At 49.4% G+C, this 19966-nt stretch overlaps 1 protein-coding gene across 3 annotated transcripts in view; it reads left to right on the top strand.

Moving 5' to 3' along the window:
- Positions 1-19134, top strand: part of Tnrc6c (trinucleotide repeat containing adaptor 6C) — a 72591-nt gene extending 53457 nt beyond the window's left edge. For 2 of the 3 annotated variants that reach the window (XM_032914063.1, XM_032914064.1), the window contains 9 exons: positions 1778-1861; positions 2103-2343; positions 5428-5595; positions 8260-8451; positions 8889-9032; positions 13733-13927; positions 14713-14783; positions 15503-15642; positions 16255-16615. In XM_032914063.1, the coding sequence (XP_032769954.1) occupies positions 1778-1861; positions 2103-2343; positions 5428-5595; positions 8260-8451; positions 8889-9032; positions 13733-13927; positions 14713-14783; positions 15503-15642; positions 16255-16615 (1596 nt within the window). Of the gene's footprint in view, positions 1-1777; positions 1862-2102; positions 2344-5427; positions 5596-8259; positions 8452-8888; positions 9033-13732; positions 13928-14712; positions 14784-15502; positions 15643-16254 lie in introns of all 3 variants that reach the window. The other variant, XM_032914062.1, reaches the window with a different exon arrangement.
- Positions 19135-19966: the final 832 nt, after the last annotated feature.

Here is a 19966-nt window from a genome sequence, read left to right as displayed (position 1 = left end):
ATTGCAGTAGGTAGCAGGGGGGCAGGACAAAGGCAAGTGTCCCAGAGATAATGTGTCTTTGCTGTCCTTGAGGCCCAGCCCCTGGACTTAGGCAGCATGTGGCCTCCCCATCAAGCTGTTTGTAGATTCCTAACTAGGGAGCCCTGTGCCTGTCACCTACAGGGAGACCTCCCTGCAGTGGGCACTCAGGAGGCCATGTTGCTTCCTGGACCCATGACAGTGAGTGGCAGGAGGCAAGTTCACCCAGAACAGGAAGGGGTCCTGGCAGCTGCCCAGCTTATGTGTGGGGGCCGCTGCAGAGCCTGCTGCACTGTCACAGGCCAGAGCTTGGGGCAGAGGGGGAGGGGGTACACAAAGCACACAGGATGCTCTCCAGCCTTCCCTGTGCTGTGAATGGAGGGCACACAGGATGCTCTCCAGCCTTCCCTGTGCTGTGAATGGAGGGCACACAGGATGCTCTCCAGCCTTCCCTGTGCTGTGAATGGAGGGCACACAGGATGCTCTCCAGCCTTCCCTGTGCTGTGAATGGAGGGCACACAGGATGCTCTCCAGCCTTCCTTGTGCTGTGAATGGAGGGCACACAGGATGCTCTCCAGCCTTCCCTGTGCTGTGAATGGAGGGCACACAGGATGCTCTCCAGCCTTCCTTGTGCTGTGAATGGAGGGCACAGGATGCTCTCCAGCCTTCCCTGTGCTGTGAATGGAGGGCACACAGGATGCTCTCCAGCCTTCCTTGTGCTGTGAATGGAGGGCACACAGGATGCTCTCCAGCCTTCCTTGTGCTGTGAATGGAGGGCACACAGGATGCTCTCCAGCCTTCCTTGTGCTGTGAATGGAGGGCACACAGGATGCTCTCCAGCCTTCCTTGTGCTGTGAATGGAGGGCACACAGGATGCTCTCCAGCCTTCCCTGTGCTGTGAATGGAGGGCACACAGGATGCTCTCCAGCCTTCCCTGTGCTGTGAATGGAGGGCACACAGGATGCTCTCCAGCCTTCCCTGTGCTGTGAATGGAGGGCACAGCTGTCTGGTGCCGGATGTATTCTGCTTGTAAACTTTTCTTCCAGAAAAATAGAGAAATGAAGTTTATTACTTGCTACAGAACTTTTAGAACTTCTAGAGAATCCTTAAGTGAACACTTTATCTGCAATTACTGAGGGATTTTAACCGAACAGCACAACTCTATTTGGTTCTGTTTTAACTAACTTTTCTGTGTAGGACCAAATGGGCACTAACAACAAGCCAAAGACACAGTCCTGCCTGGGTCTAAGTTACTCACAGGAACATGGTTGGCTTGGGCAGCTGTTTCACTCAAAAGCCTACCCCAGCGTGGGTGGCAGCTCACAAGCTGCTTTTTGAGCTCCCTGAGGGCAGCTGCACATGGTACTCTCCTCACAGCAACTGTTTTCTGCTTATCTGACCTCACTGAGGGGCTCTGTGAATCCAAGGTTGTTTCATTTGGAAGTAACTACAGGAGTCTTCCAGCCAAGAAATCTCCCAAAATATGTTTTGTGCAGAAAATTAATCAATATTCAGCCAACATTTTGAAATAATCAAATTAAAGACTTTGTACATCAGCACACAGAGTACAGAGCTGCTTTTGCAGTTTGCCCAGGAGACATTTATTGGATAGAGCATTATAGTGTTCCCACATTGTCTAGCCAGTCAAGCCTTTAGTCTAGATCACTGTAAAATATTTTTTTCTATTTCTCAATGTAAAGAAGATTGAATCACATGTTTTGACAGCTTTCTTACGGTATTCCAACTTTTCTGTCAATAGGCATACCAACGTTTACAAATCCAGCAGCAGATGTTACAGGCCCAGCGGAATGTTTCCGGACCCATGAGGCAACAGGAGCAGCAAGTAAGTGTCCCTTAGCCTGGCTTTGCCACTAGCTCTAATTCTAGTAGAAGAAACCCCAGTGGATCAACTCTTAGCCTGGTGTCGGCTTTTCTCTGGTTGAACTCCCTATTTGGAAAGTCCCAGGGCTAAGTTTGGGACAAGGCTGGCCCAGCTGGTAGAGGCTGAGGTCTATAGATGAGCTCTGTGCTCTGCTCAGCCCTGCCTAATATGTGGGGTGTGTGTGTGTGTTTCCACCTGCCAGGTTGCGCGCACAATCACTAATCTGCAGCAGCAGATCCAGCAGCACCAGCGCCAGCTGGCCCAGGCCCTGCTTGTAAAGCAGCCTCCACCTCCGCCACCCCCGCCGCACCTGTCTCTGCACCCCTCTGCAGGCAAACCGGGCATGGATAGCTTCCCCCCTCACCCCCAGGCTCCTGGCCTCCCCGACCTGCAGACCAAAGAGCAGCAGTCTTCACCCAACACCTTTGCTCCTTATCCTCTTGGTGAGTCTTCTGTGGATTTCAGAGGTATACCACCAGGTAGAGGAGTCCCTCCTGTGCTAACCAAGAAGCTGTACAGTAGGCAGAATGTACAGTATGGGAGGAAACAGCTCATCAGAGGCAGATTCAGACAGTGCACCTCTTGAGGCTTTGTCATGAGAGAGCAGCACTGCCCTCAGCATAGCACGAGCCTCACTAGGACCACAGGTAATTCATAGCACCTGGGAGGCCCTACACGGTGGCTCTCACCTGTAACTCAGGCACTGGGGAGACAGAGGAGTGGCCTGAATTACATAACAGGGGCCTACTTGGAGTAGTGCTTACAAAAACCCTCTGTTGCAGCAACATTCAGTTCATTCTGGTTTACTATCTTTACTGTTTTGATTTTTATGGGGTATTTTTTGGAGGGGAGGGGACGGTGAGACACCACCTCAAACTGTAGCCCAGGCTAACTAAAGCTCTCAGCAGTTCTCCTGCCTCCACCTCTCAGGTACTGAAATCCCAGGGCTCTACTATTCTTGCCTAGGCTCTGTCCTCCAGCCTCTCCATTATTGTTCCGTTACTGATAGAAGCACAGCTGTCCCTTGGCAAGGCCTAACTGAGGACTTGGACCTCCTAGAGACCAGTTTCTACCCACTGTTAACTTGTATAATTTGAGTGGTTTTCTTTGCCTCAGTTTTGCTGTTTATATAGAAATATTTATCATATGTGGGTAGTCATGGCACATGCCTTTAATCCCAGCACTCAGGAGGCAAATTTGGGTGGATCTCTGTGAGTTTGGGACCATCCTGGTCTACAGAGTGAGTTCTAGGACAGCCAGGGCTACCCTTTGCTGAAAAGCAACAAACAGACAAAAGCTCTCCAGAATGAAAGGTTTGCTGACCCCACCATGATAGGCTAAAAAGGTAAACAAACCTGTGAACTCGGCATTAAGGAGCAGATGCAGGAGGATTGCTGCCAGCACAAGGTTAGCCTGGGCTGTATAGCAAATACCAGATGAACCAGATCATGTACGAGGACCCTCTCAAAACAAAAAAATAAAAGATAAATAAGATGAAAATTTAAAATCAAGGCCCAGACAAACAGGTTCAGTTCAGTGGGTAATGAGGGTAATGAGGAAATCTTTCCAGATTACAAGGTACAGCAGAGAAGCCCTGGTGTGTTAATTTGGTCCCATAAGAGCACCTTGGATCGCTGACAGTAGCCCTTGTGACTTCTCTACCTGGCAGACTTGTGTGAGGAGTAACAACAGCTGGAAGGCAGGGGCTGTTGAGGAGGCAGTCCCTGGGCAGATTCACACAGCTGCTACTCACAAGCGTGTAACCGTGTAAGCACTTCCAGTGTTGAGCAAAAGCGGCGCATGCCAAGTCCCAGTCCTCGGGAGGAAGAGGCAGCCAGCTCTGTGAGGTCCAGCCTAGTCTGTAATTGTCGGGGACAGGCACAAAGGGAGTTTGTCCCAAAGGAAGAACAACCACAACAACAGGGGGTGCACAGAGCCTGCTTCCCACGTGGCAGTGCCTACCTGGCCCAGTAGTGCCTGATTTTGGCAGGGCAGACCCTGCTTCGTTTGCCATAGGACAGGCCCTTAGGCCATTGGCTTCCTTGCCCTTGGACTGCATTGCTCACTCATGTACCCTCATGAATGTTTGAATGTTCGGCACCTGCTCTAAAATTTAGAAGTAAAATGTCTGACTCTACCTGAGTGGTAGCGGTCCCTCTGCCGTAACATTTGAATGATGGAGTGGGTTACAGTGGTGTCCATTGCCACGCAGGACTCACTGTCGGAGGGTGGTGGTGTTGTGAAGAAAATCTCAGTCATTCAGTGTTACCAAGGAATACTCAGGAGCCAGATGCTGGCTGACTTTATTTAATCCTGTTTACAGAATTCAAGCAGAAAGCTCTTAGATTAAAGGATTAAATAAACAGGATTAAATAAAGTCAATTATAGGTCAAGAGACAACCAGTGACAGGAAGTAAACAGAGGAATATTAAGGGAAAAGCCATAGAGAGTAAGAGGGAGTCAGGAGGACAGGTAGGAAGATGCACAGGAAGAAGGGAGGGATATTCGATTTGAAGGAAGTTGTTTGAGAGGTGTGTGAGGAGGGGTATTCCAGGTGAGATCCCTCGGCCGGGTGACACTCCGAGACCGTAGTGATTCCAGGCCAGTTAGGGTGACACTCCGAGACCGTAGTGATTCCAGGCCAGTTAGGGTGACACTCCGAGACCGTAGTGATTCCAGGCCAGTTAGGGTGACACTCCGAGACCGGAGTGATTCCAGGCCGAGGCCGTAGTGATTCCAGGCCAGTTAGGGTGACACTCCGAGACCGTAGTGATTCCAGGCCAGTTAGGGTGACACTCCGAGACCGTAGTGATTCCAGGCCAGTTATGGTGACAAACCGAGACCGTAGTGATTCCAGGCCAGTTAGGGTGACACTCCGAGACCGTGAGGGATTCCAGGCCAGTTAGGGTGACACCGAGACCGTAGTGATTCCAGGCCAGTTAGGGTGACACTCCGAGACTGTAGTGATTCCAGGCCAGTTAGGGTGACACTCCGAGACCGTAGTGATTCCAGGCCAGTTAGGGTGACACTCCGAGACCGTAGTGATTCCAGGCCAGTTAGGGTGACACTCCGAGACCGTAGTGATTCCAGGCCAGTTAGGGTGACACTCCGAGACCGTAGTGATTCCAGGCCAGTTAGGGTGACACTCCGAGACCGTAGTGATTCCAGGCCAGTTAGGGTGACACTCCGAGACCGTAGTGATTCCAGGCCAGTTAGGGTGACACTCTGAGACCGTAGTGATTCCAGGCCAGTCCTTGTCTCAGAATAAAAGCAAACCAAAGGCTAGCAAAGCAACCTATGCCTGCACCTCCAGCTCCCAGGACTCAGAGGCAGGCAGAACTCCTGAGTTTCAGGATAGCTGGGGCTACAGAGTGAGACCTTCTCTCCAGAGCACTGTAGGGGCAGGAGGTGGAATTACAGTGGAAATGTGTGGCTGTGCCTGAGGTTGGAGGCCAAATCTCCAAGAGGGCTTTCATAGTGGAATCTTTCAGAGAAGAGGCAAATACTAGTGGTGTCTGTGTTTTCAGCCGGATTGAACCCAAACATGAATGTCAACAGCATAGACATGAGCAGTGGTTTGTCTGTGAAGGACCCATCTCAGTCCCAGTCACGCCTGCCTCAGTGGACACATCCCAATTCCATGGGTAACTTGTCTAGTGCTGCTTCTCCCCTGGACCAGAATCCTAGCAAGCATGGTACGTATGCCCTTGACAAATGCCCACCCACAGAAGGTTGCACACCACTTACTGATGGGATAGCCTGAAATATTACTTTACTTTCTGTGCAGTAGTCCCCAGAACAGAAGAAAAGTAGTCTACCATTGCACAATACCTGAGAGCTAGCCATTAAATCTTAGCTCCAAACCCACAAGCACTGAAAAGGCCCCAGCACACGGAACAGCCCAGCGCTCTGTAGTTAGTTCCTTTTCGCTGCCAACAAAAAGAGCCCTGAAGCCTGGAGAGACTGCTCAGCAGGAAGAGCAGGCACTGCCCTTGCCGAGGAGCTGAGTTCTGTCACCCATGCTTGGTGGCTCACAGCTGCCTCCAACAGAAGTCCCATCGTCTCTGTGGGTACCTACAACTCACATGTATATACCCACGGATACACAAATAGATAATGGAGAACGTTTTTTATTTTCTTAATGTCAAAAAAAAGTACTAAAGAAAAATTGCCTTTCAAAAAAGTAAGTCACAAAAGTATCAAATAGAAAGGAGAAAGAAACAAAACTGCTAATCATCATATTAGCCTGGAGTGGGCTAGGATATGACTCAGAGGCAGGGCCACTAACCTGGTCTCCATGGCCTCCATTCAGGGGCAGGGCACTAGTCTTGCTTGTGTGTGGGCCTGAGTTCTATCCCAGAACCAGAAAGGAACAAAAGAAATGCAATAGGGCGTATAGTCCTCTCTTCATGTAATCTAAAGGGAGAATTCCCCGACCACTAAGCAGCAAAGACTCCGTTTGTCCACAGATGGCCAGCTTAGCATGTGTGAAGATTTCCAGCCTCAGGTGATTAGGGAGTGATCTCTAATCCCAGCAGTTATGAACTAGAGGGAGGAGAACTAGGAGAAGAAGTCAAGGCCATCCTTGGCTACTTACAAGTTGGAGGCCAGCCTGTGTTACATGAGACCTGGCTCAAAAAGTCTGTTCAAGAATCTGTTTATAGCCAGAAACCTGAAAAGTATGGTGGCACATGCCTTTAGTGCTAGCTCTTAGAGGCAGAGGCAGGCAGATCTCTGAATTTGAGGCCAGCTGGTCTACAGAGTGAGTCCCATATCAGCCAGGGCTGCATATTTACTAGGTACATGATATGAATTCAGCTGCTTAAGAGGCCAAGACAGTAGGGTCACTTGAGCCCAAGTGTTCCAACCTGCTTGGGTAACTATCTTTAAAAGGTGAGGAGGGAGCTGGAGAGATTACTCAGAGGTTAAAACCACTGACTGCTCTTGCAGAGGAACTGGGTTCGTTCGATTCCCGGCACCTAAATAGTGGAGTACAACTGCCGGTAACTCCTGCTCTAGGGGATCCGATGCCCTCTTCTGACTTCCACAGGGACCAGGCACATACATGGTGAATAGACATACATGCAGGCAACAGTCATACAATAAAAATAAAGATAAAAATGTTTAAAATAAAAGATCAGGGGTTGGGGATTTAGCTTAGCGGTAGAGCGCTTGCCTAGGAAGCGCAAGGGCCTGGGTTGGTCCCCAGCCCGAAAAAAGAAAAAAAAAAAAAAAAAAAAAAAGAAACCCAAAAGATCAGGGAGGGTGTCCTTGGGTAGACAGAGCACTTGGCTGCAGCACAAGCATGAGAACCCAAGTTCAAATCCTCAGAAGTGAACTGGCCACATAGCCTGTAACCTCAGTGTGTCTGAGCAGATGGGAGAGTCACTGAGACTTGCTGGCTCCAGCCCAGCTCCATGTTCAGTGAGAAATCCTATTTGCAGAAGATGAGGAGGATAGGGATAGAAGGCACAGCTGACAGTCTCTGCCCTCCATGCAGATGGGCACGTACACAAATCAAAATGTTTCAGGTGTCCGGGCAGGGGCATTAGCTCAGCTGTGCTTGCCTGGGAGGCAGGAAGCCTGGGCTAAAATAAAATGTGCGGCTGTAGTAAACCAGGCTTGGTGCTGCATGCCTGGAGTCACAGCGTTAGGGGTAGAATCAGGAAGATCAGACATTCAAGGGCATCTTAAAATACACAGCAAGTAAGGTGCATCAGACCCTACCGATCTCAGAAACAAATACACCTTCCAGCCTGACACATCGAACAGTTTACCGTGGCACACGCCTATCATTTCAGCATGGGGGAGGTGGAGGCTGGGAGATCAGGCGTTTAGGATTATTCTTGGCTATATATGACATTCAAGGCCAATCCAGACTACATGATTCCATCTCAAAAAAAAAGCCATGGATGCTGTGTAGCATGTATGAAGCCTTGGATTTGATCCACAATACTACAAAGTGATGATGATGATGATAACAGCCAGGTAGTGGTGCACACGCCTATGATCCCAGTGCTAAAGGGATAGAGACAGATGGATCTGTCTGAGTCTGAGGCCAGTCTGGTCTAGGGGGAAAAAAAATCTCAGCAATAATAGTAATGGTGTGTGGTTGGTAACACGGGTTAGTCAGTGTCTCTCGGGTAGAAGCTTGACCTAGCATACACAGTACCCTAAGTTCTATGCCTAGCACCACAAAAGAATGTGTTAGTCGTCTAAAGACCATGTTTGGGCTAACTGACAGTTCTTAGAGAACCCTAGACTGCGAGGGGTGAGATCCTGGACCTAGAAGGGAAGGTTGTTCTGTATTCCTAGGTGTCTTGGTAGAGTATTCACTCTTCCTGGTTCCTGTTCTGTAGGTGCTATCCCTGGAGGTCTAAGCATCGGGCCTCCAGGTAAGTCCTCTATTGATGACTCTTACGGCCGGTACGATTTAATTCAGAACAGTGAGTCACCAGCCAGTCCTCCGGTAGCTGTTCCCCATAGCTGGTCACGTGCCAAGTCTGACAGTGATAAAATCTCAAATGGCTCCAGCATCAGCTGGCCCCCAGGTAAGACTGCATGGTACTTGTGGGAAACAATAGAGTCAAGGGGAGCCCAAGCCTAGGAGAGCAATTAGAGCTGAGGAGCCTCATCTGCACTGTGTGTCCTGCAAGCATCAAGTCTGTAGCTTTGGGGCTTCCATTAAGACTACATGGGGTATGGTGGTGTCAAGCATTGTTCTGTAGCTTCCCAGTTCGAGGTGAGGGGAAGCCTGAGGCAGGGGGACAGTAGGAAGGTACACGAGCTCCCACCTGGGAAACACAGGCATGTCCGACATGTAGTGGCCGTTCCTGGTTTGTTCCAAAAGAATGAACCGTATGTAAGCAAGGAGTGCCTCTGGACCTAGTCATCAGAATTTAGAAGTTTCTGCAATGGGAAATGAGTTTTAAGTGATGCAGTGTGCAGGTGCCTTAGTGTGCAGCCCCATCTTGATCCCCATGAACAGAGTTCCACCCCGGGGTCCCATGGAAAGGACTTCAGAACATCGATCCTGAGAATGACCCTGATGTCACTCCTGGAAGTGTCCCTACTGGACCCACCATTAACACCACCATCCAGGATGTCAACCGCTACCTCCTCAAGAGTGGAGGTAAGGAGGACTGCACCCCGCCTTCTGTGAGCTGTGAGCCAAGTGTGATATGAGCAGGTGCCAGGCAAAGCCTGTGGGGAGAATGACAAGGCGTGGGCTTGTGTCGAGTGTCCCTTGGCCGATGTACTCAGAATAACATGTGCTTCAGATTTTGGAAGTTTGCAGACACTGTCCCTAATCCACAAACACCAAACCCAACATGACTGTCTTCATTCAGATTCTATTGCTGTGAAAAGACACCATGACCATGACCGCTCTTATAGAGGACAGCATTTTATAGAGACTAGCTTACAGCTCAGATTCTTAGTTCATTATCATCACAGTGGGAAGCATGGGACCATGCAGGCAGACATGGTGCTGGAGAGGGAGCTGAAGAGTTAGTTCTTCATCTTGATCCACAGGCAGCAAGAGAAAGACTGAGCGCCACACTGAGGGTAGCTTGAACATATAAGACCTCAAAGCCCATCCCCACAGTAACAGTTCTTCCAACAGGGCTATACCTCCTAACAGTGCCACTTCTCGTGGGCCAAGTATTCACACACATGAGTCTGTGGGGCCCAAACTTATTCAAACACCACAATAACCCTAACTGTGGATCGAGAATCTTCACCAACAAGTCATTCATAGCATTTTTTAAATTGTTGTGTAAGGCAATCACTACTTCAGCAATTAGCTTTTTATAACAAGTTTTTTTTTTTTTTCTTGAAATCACTTTGATCTGAAAGGGAATTGGGGCCTCTGTTCATCCCTCTGGTCTTTGTTTACTTTTTTGAGACAAGGTCTTAAAATGTTGTCCTGGCTGTCCTAGAACTCACTGAGTAGATCAGGCTAGCTTCAGACTCAAAGAGCTCCCCGTGTCTGTGCCCCCAGAGTGCTGGAATTAAAGGAGTAGTGAAGGCATACTCCTCTGCTCCCAGCTCCAGTCTGTTGTTCTGCCTGACACCAGAAGAGGGCATCAGATCTCATTACAGAGGGTTGTGAGCTGCCATGTGGTTGCTGGACCTCTGGAAGAACAGTCAGTGCTCTTAACCACTGAGCCATCTCTCCAGCCCGTCCTGCCTGATTCTTGATGCTATCTTTGCACAGCCTCTATCAAGCATGAGGGAGTGGGAGCAGTGTTGGACCGTACTGTAAGTTAGAAAGTGTAAGTGTAGGATTGGATGCACTTCTTTTTTTTTTTTTTTTTTTTTTTAAGATTTTTTTTTTTTTTTATGAGTATACCGTAGCTGTCAGACACACCAGAAGAGGACATCGGATCCCAGATGGTTGTGAGCCACCATGTGGTTGCTGGAATTGAACTCAGGACCTCTGGAAGAGCAAGCAGTCAGTGCTCTTAACCGCTGAGCCATCCCCCCAGCCCTTGGATGCACTGGTCTTGTGGTCTTAGATGCTGATGTTGGAGGCTGAGCAAGTGGCTTAGGTCTGTTGGTGGAGCAGACGTCTTTTAAAATTGAAGGTCACAGCATAGCAGTAACTGTCAGCTGTCAAGTGACGCTGGGAGATACCAGAGCACGTACAGTGGTGCACTTGACTGAGCGAGGGTGGCCATGGCTCCTAAGAAGTCATTGATGCGGTGCGGTGAGTGTTGCTGGGCATAACAGCCCAGCTCTGCCTGGGTCGCAGTTGGAGAAGCTCTTCTGCCCTCCCCCAGCAGCTCTGGCACCATCCCCATCCCACAGGGTCTTGATTTTTTTTTTTTTTTTTTCAGTCTTAAGAAAGAGGCGTGGCCAGATCCACACCAAGCTGTGAGGAACCCAGTGTCTCAAGAGTAGCCCTCATGCCCTCATGCCCTCTAGGTGCAGGGACAAAGATCTCTGACTCGAAAGCGAGGACTCGGTGAACACAGCGATTGGACAGATGCCGCTATTACCCTGGTCCCTGAGGGAACTGGAACTAAGATCTAGGATCAGAACATTTCTCTTGTTTTATGTACCAAGGTTTATATTGAGAAGTTTATATTTTTAATTTTGTGTCTTTTGAGTTTAAGAAGAACAAGAAATACCCTATATTTAAATTCTTCTCCTCTGGGGAGGGAAAAGCCTTGTGATATTCAGCATCTTGGCTGGCGTTTAGCTATCTTTTTTTTTTTTTTTTTTTTTTTTTTGGAGCTGGGGACTGAACCCAGGGCCTTTGCGCTTAGGGCAAGCGCTCTACCACTGAGCTAAATCCCCAACCCCGCGTTTAGCTATCTTATTAGTGGCTCTCTTCCTTGTGACTTTCTCACTTCAGGTGGTTCCTACTCATGTCTCCTTGGTTTTCTAGAACTTTCCAGAAGGTCTGTTGTAAGCTTTCCTAGGAGCTGGGAGGTGCAGCCTGTCTTCCTCCCTAATCTGTCACACCACAGCTCCTTGTACCCATCCATGCTGCTCACTGCGCGCCTCCCGGACCCCGGCTTAGTGCACGATTGGTTCTTTGAGGTCTTCCCACCATCCTCTCAGAATGCCCTGACCACTCAGTGCCTCTGGCTACAGTGTCTCTTTGAGCAGCATTGCCTCAGTGTCCTGTCCTGAGGTGTGGATTGGCCTCCAGGACTGTAGGTAGCTTTTCCTTTCTCTCCCTAAACAAACCTGGGGAGGCCCCAGCTTTTCCTGTCAGTCCTATTCCTCATGGGCAGGGAGGCCATGGATGATGAAGCCAGGCATAGCCTCGACAAGCTCAGCAGGAGGAACTTGTGTCTGCACGTGCAGAATGGGGGTGACAATGTCTCTTCCTGGGTGGTGACGACCATGTTGTATGTAGGTCCCACCTGAGTGGGACAACTCCCCTACTCCCCACAGTGGCAAGACAGGGGCTTGTGAGATGAGCAAGGCAAGCAGCAGTTAGCTGTGTGCCTCCTGGGTGTGAGTGGGGTAGAGGAGACTGGCGGGTCCCACATGAGCCCACGTTCTACTGTCCTGTTCTGTGTCCGAAGCTTCTTATGCTACTGCAGACAAACCTCACAACTCCTTCACATGAAACATGTCTTCTAGAGTGAAATAGAGGATAATTGCTTATTATTAAAAACAATTTTTAGACAGGGTTTCTATATGTAGCCCTACTGGCTGGCCTCAAATTCAAAGAGATTAACCTGCATCTGTCTCCCTAGTACTGGGGTTAAAGGCATGTGCTACCCACAATAGGCCTTATAAAAACTCTATTAAAACAAAGGCATAAGATATGTACACATACCCTTAGATTTGCAGATAAGCCTGTATTCATCAAACCTTATCTATGGGGTTGGGGATTTAGCTCAGTGGTAGAGCACTTGCCTAGGAAGCGCAAGGCCCTGGGTTCAGTCCCCAGCTCCGAAAAAAAGAAAAAGAAAAGAAAAAAAAAAAAAAACCTTATCCAGATTTTTAAACGAGTGTGGTGCACCTTGCTGCGTGGAGCTCCCACCAGAAGACGGCTCTGAAGCCTCTGTCCCTTGGGAATTCCTGTGACACTCCATGCCTGGAGAAGAGCACAGCACTGGTGTAGTTCAGCATCATGTTAAAAAAAAAAAAAACACATACACACAAAACTGCTGGATCGTTTCTACTTCTATTAATGTTGACAGAGAAGTGTTTTTAAACAGTTTATCCCCCCACTGGGGTGTGGCTAAAGAAAAGGGAAGAGTAAAAGTCACCATTCCTGATAGCGTTTGGTTTACAGTGTGTCTAGCGTGTCAGCGTGAAGCTGTAGTCCCCCTGCTGGCCACGCTGGCATGAGAGCGGGCAGGTCCCATGAGTGTTGTGATGTCTGAGGAGCACACAGGATGTTGTGAAGCTTGAGCAGGTGAGGGAGCTGGGGCTGGTGGTGGCCATTGCTTTTCTGTTTCTCCCGATGAGTTCTAATTACTGACCCCCAGCCAGCATGCCTGGGCTGCATCTCAATCAAGAAGTAGTAGAAGCATCCGTGTCCACAGCTAGATAGAAAAGATGCTAGTGCTATGGGGGATGTGCCTGTGAGAGACGCATTTCTCTGATAGGCTAATGCCCCTAGACACTGTACAAGAAGCCTGTGTGCAGGCCGTTCTCCTGACCATGACCATCCCAGCACAGCTTGCTGATGATAAGTTAAAGACTGAATTTAAAGAGGCTAGGAGTGTGGCCCAATGGAAAGAGTGCTTGCCTAGCATTCTCTAAGCCCTGGAGCCCATTCCCAATACCAAATAAATCAGGTATAGTGACATATACCTGTAGGAAGATTACCACAGGCTCAAGGCCAACCTTGGTGATCCTATCTCAATTAAACAAACACAAATTTTTTTTCTTTTTTTCTTTTTTTGGAGCTGAGGACCGAACCCAGGGCCTTGTGCTTGCTAGGCAAACGCTGTACCACTGAGCTAAATCCCCAACCCCACAAATTTTAAAAAAGGATTAAACTTCAGAACTACTGTTTCTTTTCAGCCAGGGTTAGCGAGCTGATGAAGTGCCCGCAGTCAGCAAAGTCTACACAGCGCGCGCACGGTGTATTTGAGCAGAAGTTAGAAGCAGATAAAGCTAGGAGCAATGGTAAAACCACCAGTCCATCAGCCCAGAAAGCTGAGGCAGAAAGGTCACCTGAAGCCAGCAGTTGGAGGCCAGCTTGTGCAACAGACAGGGAACATCCTGGGACAGACAGACTGCCCCATGGTGCTTTGTCACTGTTGATCGTTCCAGTCTGCAGTGTCAGGATCCTGCCAGCCTCCTGAGCTGCAGCCACTCTGTATGTGCATGCACATGCTGTCTCTCTCCTTCTAGGTAAGCTGTCCGATATTAAATCAACGTGGTCCTCAGGCCCAGCTTCTCACACGCAAGCCTCTCTGTCTCATGAGCTGTGGAAGGTACCCAGAAACACTACTGCACCCACCAGGCCACCTCCAGGCTTAGCCAATCCCAAGCCTTCCTCTACCTGGGGCACCAGCCCCCTTGGCTGGACCAGCTCCTACTCCTCGGGTAAGCACTGCTCAGGTAACCCCTCTCGACGAGGGCACAGGGCACTCAGCAACTCTACATATGATTTAGGAAGTGCGCCTGTTTTATCCCAGGCCTCTCGTCAGACCCAGGAGCCTGGGAGGTTAGGAAAGAGCTGGAGCATCTTACGCAGGCAGGGCATTGAACACGTGTCACATGGACTATGTTGTTCTCAAAAAAGACCATTTCGCCATTCTGGGCTTCCTACCCTTCTCAGCCAGCACAAAGGTCTTTATTTCTCCACCGGGTTCCATGGAAATGTCAGGGCTTTCCACACCAGAAAGAAAGGCACCTTTGAAGTGTTGTGTAGCACAGTAGGTCCCTCCCACCAAGCTCCTGCATCACATGTGCAGTCACTGGTTCCTCTGGCTACACAGAACAGCCGTAGGTCCTGTGAGCAGCACCCAAGCCTCTGGCAGCAGCCCTGCCCGCTGCATTCACCTTCCTTCACCGAGCAGAGTTCTCAGTGTTGATGCCAAGTGAAGGCTGGAGCACAGCCAGGCAAGACTAGAACTGCAGATGACTCTCAGGGACCCATGGAATCCGGCCTCCTCCCAACACAGACAGAAAGGGATAGGCCTCATGGTGCAGGCCTGTTTGGGAGGTCAGGGTTTTCATATGGATGGAATGAGCAGTAATTATGAGATTGAGCTTATCAAAAGTGTCACAGCTTCCACGGGATCGAAAGACTAAAGCTTGCTGTATGGTTTGGTTCAGACTGAGAATATAGCTGTCGATTGAGTTCTTGTCCCGTGCTTGTCACACAGGTTCTGCATGGAGTACTGACACCTCAGGAAGAACAAGCAGCTGGCTCGTTCTGCGCAATCTCACACCCCAGGTACGGGTGCCACCATGTAGGGGGGCTGTCATGTCATATCCATGGGTAGCTGCTTATAGCCAAGATGATACCTACTTTGCCCAGATAACTCTGTGTCAAGCATCTTCCCTCAGAACCCAGAATGGCAGAGGCAAGGGTGAGTGCAGGCGGGCAGGTGTGAGTGCCCAGGCGGGCAGGTGTGAGTGCCCAGGCAGGCAGGTGTGAGTGCAGGCGAGTGTGAGTGCCCAGGCGGGCAGGTGTGAGTGCAGGTGAGTGTGAGCGCAGGTGAGTGTGGGTAAACACAGGTGGTTCTCTCAGCCATGTTCCTGATGACTTCTTTGCCCTTTCAAGGCTGACAAATATGCTCTTATAAAGAGAACCATTCATCTTATAAACGCATCATTCAAGAGGATTGGCCATCTCAGCTGTATGGTCAGCCTGTAGTCACCATCCTTTGGCACAGAACTGGCCTATCCCTGCAAGGCTACCAGCCTGCTGCTATGTCTTTTGCAAACTGCAGAACCCAGAATGGGACTTTGGCCCTTCCCTCTGACTAATGTGACTGAAGTAGCCCTCACTTCAGCTGCCTGGCCACAGAGGTGTCTTCAGTGCCAGTTACAGCCATGAGCCCGTCAAAGGGAATGTGTTCTCGTATACAGTACTTGCATCTGGGGTTTGCTACTCCAGAACATAGCAAGGGCTTGGAGGAAGTCCTGTCCTACCCTGTGCTTCTCTCTCAGATCGATGGTTCTACACTGCGGACGCTGTGTTTGCAGCATGGGCCTCTCATCACATTCCACCTGAACCTGACCCAAGGCAATGCTGTGGTCCGCTACAGTTCCAAGGAGGAAGCCGCCAAGGCCCAGAAGTCTCTGCACATGTATGTTTTCCTCAGCCCCCTCATACTGCCAGGCAGCCACAAGTGCCCAATAGTGTTAGGAGGGGCGGGTGAGTGCTGTGATACCCCACACTGCACCCCAGCTAGTGAGTGTCCTGACATTAGAACTGTGCCTCTCCCAGCCCTGGAGGCTGGAAGGCCAAGGCCAAAGCCAAAACACGGGCAGGTGACTACTGAGGCCAGTTCCTCTGCTTGTAGGCAGCTGTCCTCACCCTGTGTCTGCGTGTGGTCACTGTGTTAGTTTGTGTCTGTCTGTGTGTCCCCTAGGAAGAGACCAAAAGGAACCCTCCCAGATCCCAGGGTTGCTGACAGCAGCCCACTGAGAGTGCTTTCCATGCAAAGTGCATCCAGACCTGCTCCCCAGTGTCGCCTGAGCTGTGGGACACTGGTGCCAGCTGAGCCCCCATCATGCAGCACATTTAAACATGCACTCCACACATCAATCTTCTGTGGCTGTGCGGAATCTAAAGTGAGGGAAAAACAGCCACTGGCTAGGTCGTGGTAGTGTGACAGGGTGATACTTCTATCTGTCATTCCTGGTAGTACAGACTCAGGACTAGGGGTGACACACTTACCCAGCCTCTTGCCTTGTAGGTGTGTACTGGGAAACACCACCATCTTGGCTGAGTTTGCTGGTGAAGAAGAAGTGAACCGGTTCCTGGCCCAAGGCCAAGCCCTCCCACCCACCTCCAGCTGGCAGTCCAGCAGTGGGGGCAGCCAGCCCAGGCTGGGCACCTCGGGCAGCACCCATGGCCTAGTGCGCAGCGACACTGCCCACTGGAACACCCCATGCCTGAGTGGCAAAGGCAGCAGTGAGCTGCTGTGGGGTGGGGTCCCCCAGTACTCGAGCAGCCTGTGGGGCCCACCCAGTGCTGATGACACCAGAGTGATCGGCAGCCCCACGCCTCTCAACACTCTGCTGCCTGGGGACCTGCTCAGCGGCGAGTCCCTCTAGGGGTCACAATCACTGGGGAGAAGAGAGCTGACCGTGCCAGGCCCGGCTCTGAAGCTCCACCTGATGGACAAGCTGCCCCTTCGAGTACCTCTGTCCAGTTCTGAAGATGAACCTTGGCCTCAGCCCTTGGGAACTGTTGGAGACAGTGCGGGCTGCGTTTGGTCAGTGTCGTGTGCTGACGACAGGATGTTCCTCATAGCTTTTTATTTTATGTCGTCTTACGTTTGTACAGTGTGTTGTCATTTTGAGTTTTAAGTATAAAAGCTGCTTAGAATAGTTCTATCATGAAGGGCACTTTTCAGATTGTGGGCTGGAAAGGGTTATTTTATGGTGGGGTGGGCGGGGAGACTTGAAGCCTATTTACAGTGAGCCTGTGACGATTATGCACATTACCAGAGGCGCCAGGTGGGACAGACAGCGGCTGCGCTGTGCGGGCACAGAGCTCCGTCCCCCGGATTGCCTGCGCACATTACCCTTGTTTCGTTACCTTTTCATGTCATTTTTTTTATCCCAAGAAAATATTTTTTAAAAGTTTAAAAAAAAAAAAAAAAGACATATCAAACATGCAAATACTTGAACCCAGCAGGCCAATACCGAAATGTGAACACTTCACGTTGACATCCGTGCGCAGAGACAGGCTCTAGGGAATGTCTGCGTTCATAGCCTACATGTGCGTGTGCGTGCGTGCGTGCGTGTGTGCTTGTGTGGAACCGTGTGAGTGAGCATGCTCTTGCACAGTCAGTGCTCACTGTGCGTGCGTGCGTGTTTGAGAGCGTGTGAGGGATTTAACTGTGGGTTTCCCTTCGGTTCAGTACATGCTTTTCCCCTCTTTTTTTGGCATTGGTCAAATGTTCTCATTGTTGTTATTTGCTTCTAACTTTGCACTGAGGTGTCCCTGCCCTTCCGTTAGCTAATCCTAAGCAGGAAAGAGAATTCACGGGACAGGGCTGGTGACAATTCACGTGTAAATGTTTACTCAAGGACTCTGTTGTTGCATTTAAAGTTACAGTGTATATCTCTGGAGAAATAATATGTCTATCTACCTTCAGCAGCTTCTCATTGTGGACTAATGCAAGAAGATTATCACCAGAGCATTGCACCACTCCCATCTGGACTGTAAAGTTACAGAGAAAACAAAACTGTTGTTGAACTGTGGCCATAGATACTTGTAGAGACTGGGTGTTCCGCAAGGAGCGGGACCAAGCACTTGGACGTGGGTTGTGACTGCTTTTGGAGGAGCTGTGTTTGGGCTCCCACCTGTTTACAGACGTTTTTTTCTCCTTCAGACTTTAAAATAAAATTTTAAAAAAAAATTTAAAATGTTAAAAGGAATAAAAAAAAAAAAAGACTTCCATCATTTAAAAAAAAAAAAAACAAGCAAACAAACAGAAACCTATTTTCAGAATACAGATGTGTTGCTTCAGAGCTCTGGGATGGGACATGCTGTTCCCCTCCAGCCATCGCGGACTCTGTTGACTGTCCTCACCCCCTCCTCAAGGTGACCAGGCCTTGTGGTCTCTGTCTTGCACACGCCAGCTCGCTCTCAGGAACGCCAGGGCTCCCGAGGGCGGCGCCACACCACTTCATGTATTTTTAAACCCAACTCCTAGCACTGAAGATGTTATTTAAAAAAAAATAAAAGAAAGAAAAAAAAAAGAAAGAAAGAAAAAAGAAAAAAAAAAACCACACACACACAAAGAAGAGAAATCCCTAATCTCTAATGTGTAGCAGTTACATATTTACCAAATAATGGACTCAAAGGAACGGATGTTTGGAGAGTGCTTTATATATTAAAGTTGCTTTATGTTTTAAAGATGATCAATGTTTTGATTGTTTTACAAGGAAGAAAGACAATGAAATAACACACCCTCAAGTATGTTTTAGAAAAATATATGAACATTGTACTCCCTGCCTATGTGGTCAGGAAACTTGTGCATTACATTTTTTAATTAGCTTTTTAATGGTTTTATCAAAACAAACAGAAAGAAAGCAAGTCCTGCAAGGTTGCAGAAAAGCACTGTTTTCTAGAGGATCAGGAACTATGCACAACTGGGTTCAAAACTTGTTCGAGTTTTGTCATGTATCCCACGGAATGGCCCTCCTCAGAGTGACTGCGTCTCATCGACATTACGTGCGTCCTAAATATTTGATGTATGTATACCCAAGTATGTATATCAGATGTGTGCGTGCGCACGTGTGTGCATGCGTGTGCGTGCTCCCAGACGCACGGCTTACCGTGCAGCCATTGAGCCCTGAGGTATAGAAAAACTCCTGTTTAAAAACTGGGGATGGAAGGAAAGGATGTTTTCCGTTTCCGTGGGCTTTACCCCCTTTTTTCCTTTTTGAACCTTTTAAATTTAAAATGTCTCTGACTCTAAGATTAAAAGAAAAAAGTTTGTGGCGCTTACTGCCCTCCTCTTGGAACGTGATGGTTGGACGCACACTGGAGGTTGCTTTCAAAAAATACAGCGCTTTGTTGAGTCTTAATAAACTGCAGTTTTTCTTGGCTGTTGACATAATTGCTGTGTCATCTGTGAAAGGCAGGTATTTCCTCCACATCTCTGCTGAGTTTGTCCTCATTCCTGGTTCAACTCGCAGCCTGGGCCATTGGTCCCGAGTTGTATGTAGCCTTTGCTCTCTGGTTCCACTGTGGATATGTGGATCCTTTGAGGAGCCACTGGGAGGCATCACAGCTTCCAAGTCCTCCCAGGACCACCACCCCCACATTCGCATGCCCAGTGCAGGCATTAAAACAATAGTAATGAAGAGGCTGGGGTGTAGCTCAGTGGTCTTTGTCCAGGCACAAGGCCTGGTTCCATCCCCAGCACTATCTGGGGAAAATCACAGTGGTGCACACCGGTGTCCCAGCATACAGAAGGCCCAGGAGTAGCATTGCCTGAATCCAAGACCAAGTCTGACAACACAGCAAGACCCCCAACTCAGAAAAGACAAGAGTGTGCTTCCCAAGTGTTTAATTGATCTCTTTCCCCTAGAACTATAGTGGCTTATGTGCACAAAACAGCACCACTGCCAGCAAGACCATGGGTAGCATTGGAAGTAGAAGTACTAGGTCAGCTTCTGCCCTTCACTGTTGACCCACCATGTGCTGAGGATGGGCGCTGGCCTACCACGGGGGACTTGCAGAAAAGAATGGGAGCTGCTAGTTCTGCCAAGAAAATCACTGAAGAAGGGGCCCTGGCCCCAGGGGAAGCCAAAGACCAGAGGAAGAATGAGACTCAGAATGTCATGCTGCCCGTGGCCTTCCAGTAACCTGAGCTTTGCTGGCCAGAGTGTCAGCGGGAGAGCAGACAAGACCAGACTAGCAGCGGCCCACGGCATCTGAACTGCTGT

Source organism: Rattus rattus, chromosome 9 (genome assembly GCF_011064425.1).
Source record: "Rattus rattus isolate New Zealand chromosome 9, Rrattus_CSIRO_v1, whole genome shotgun sequence".
NCBI classification, from domain to species: domain Eukaryota; kingdom Metazoa; phylum Chordata; class Mammalia; order Rodentia; family Muridae; genus Rattus; species Rattus rattus.
This window is presented reverse-complemented; position numbering and strand designations above follow the sequence as displayed.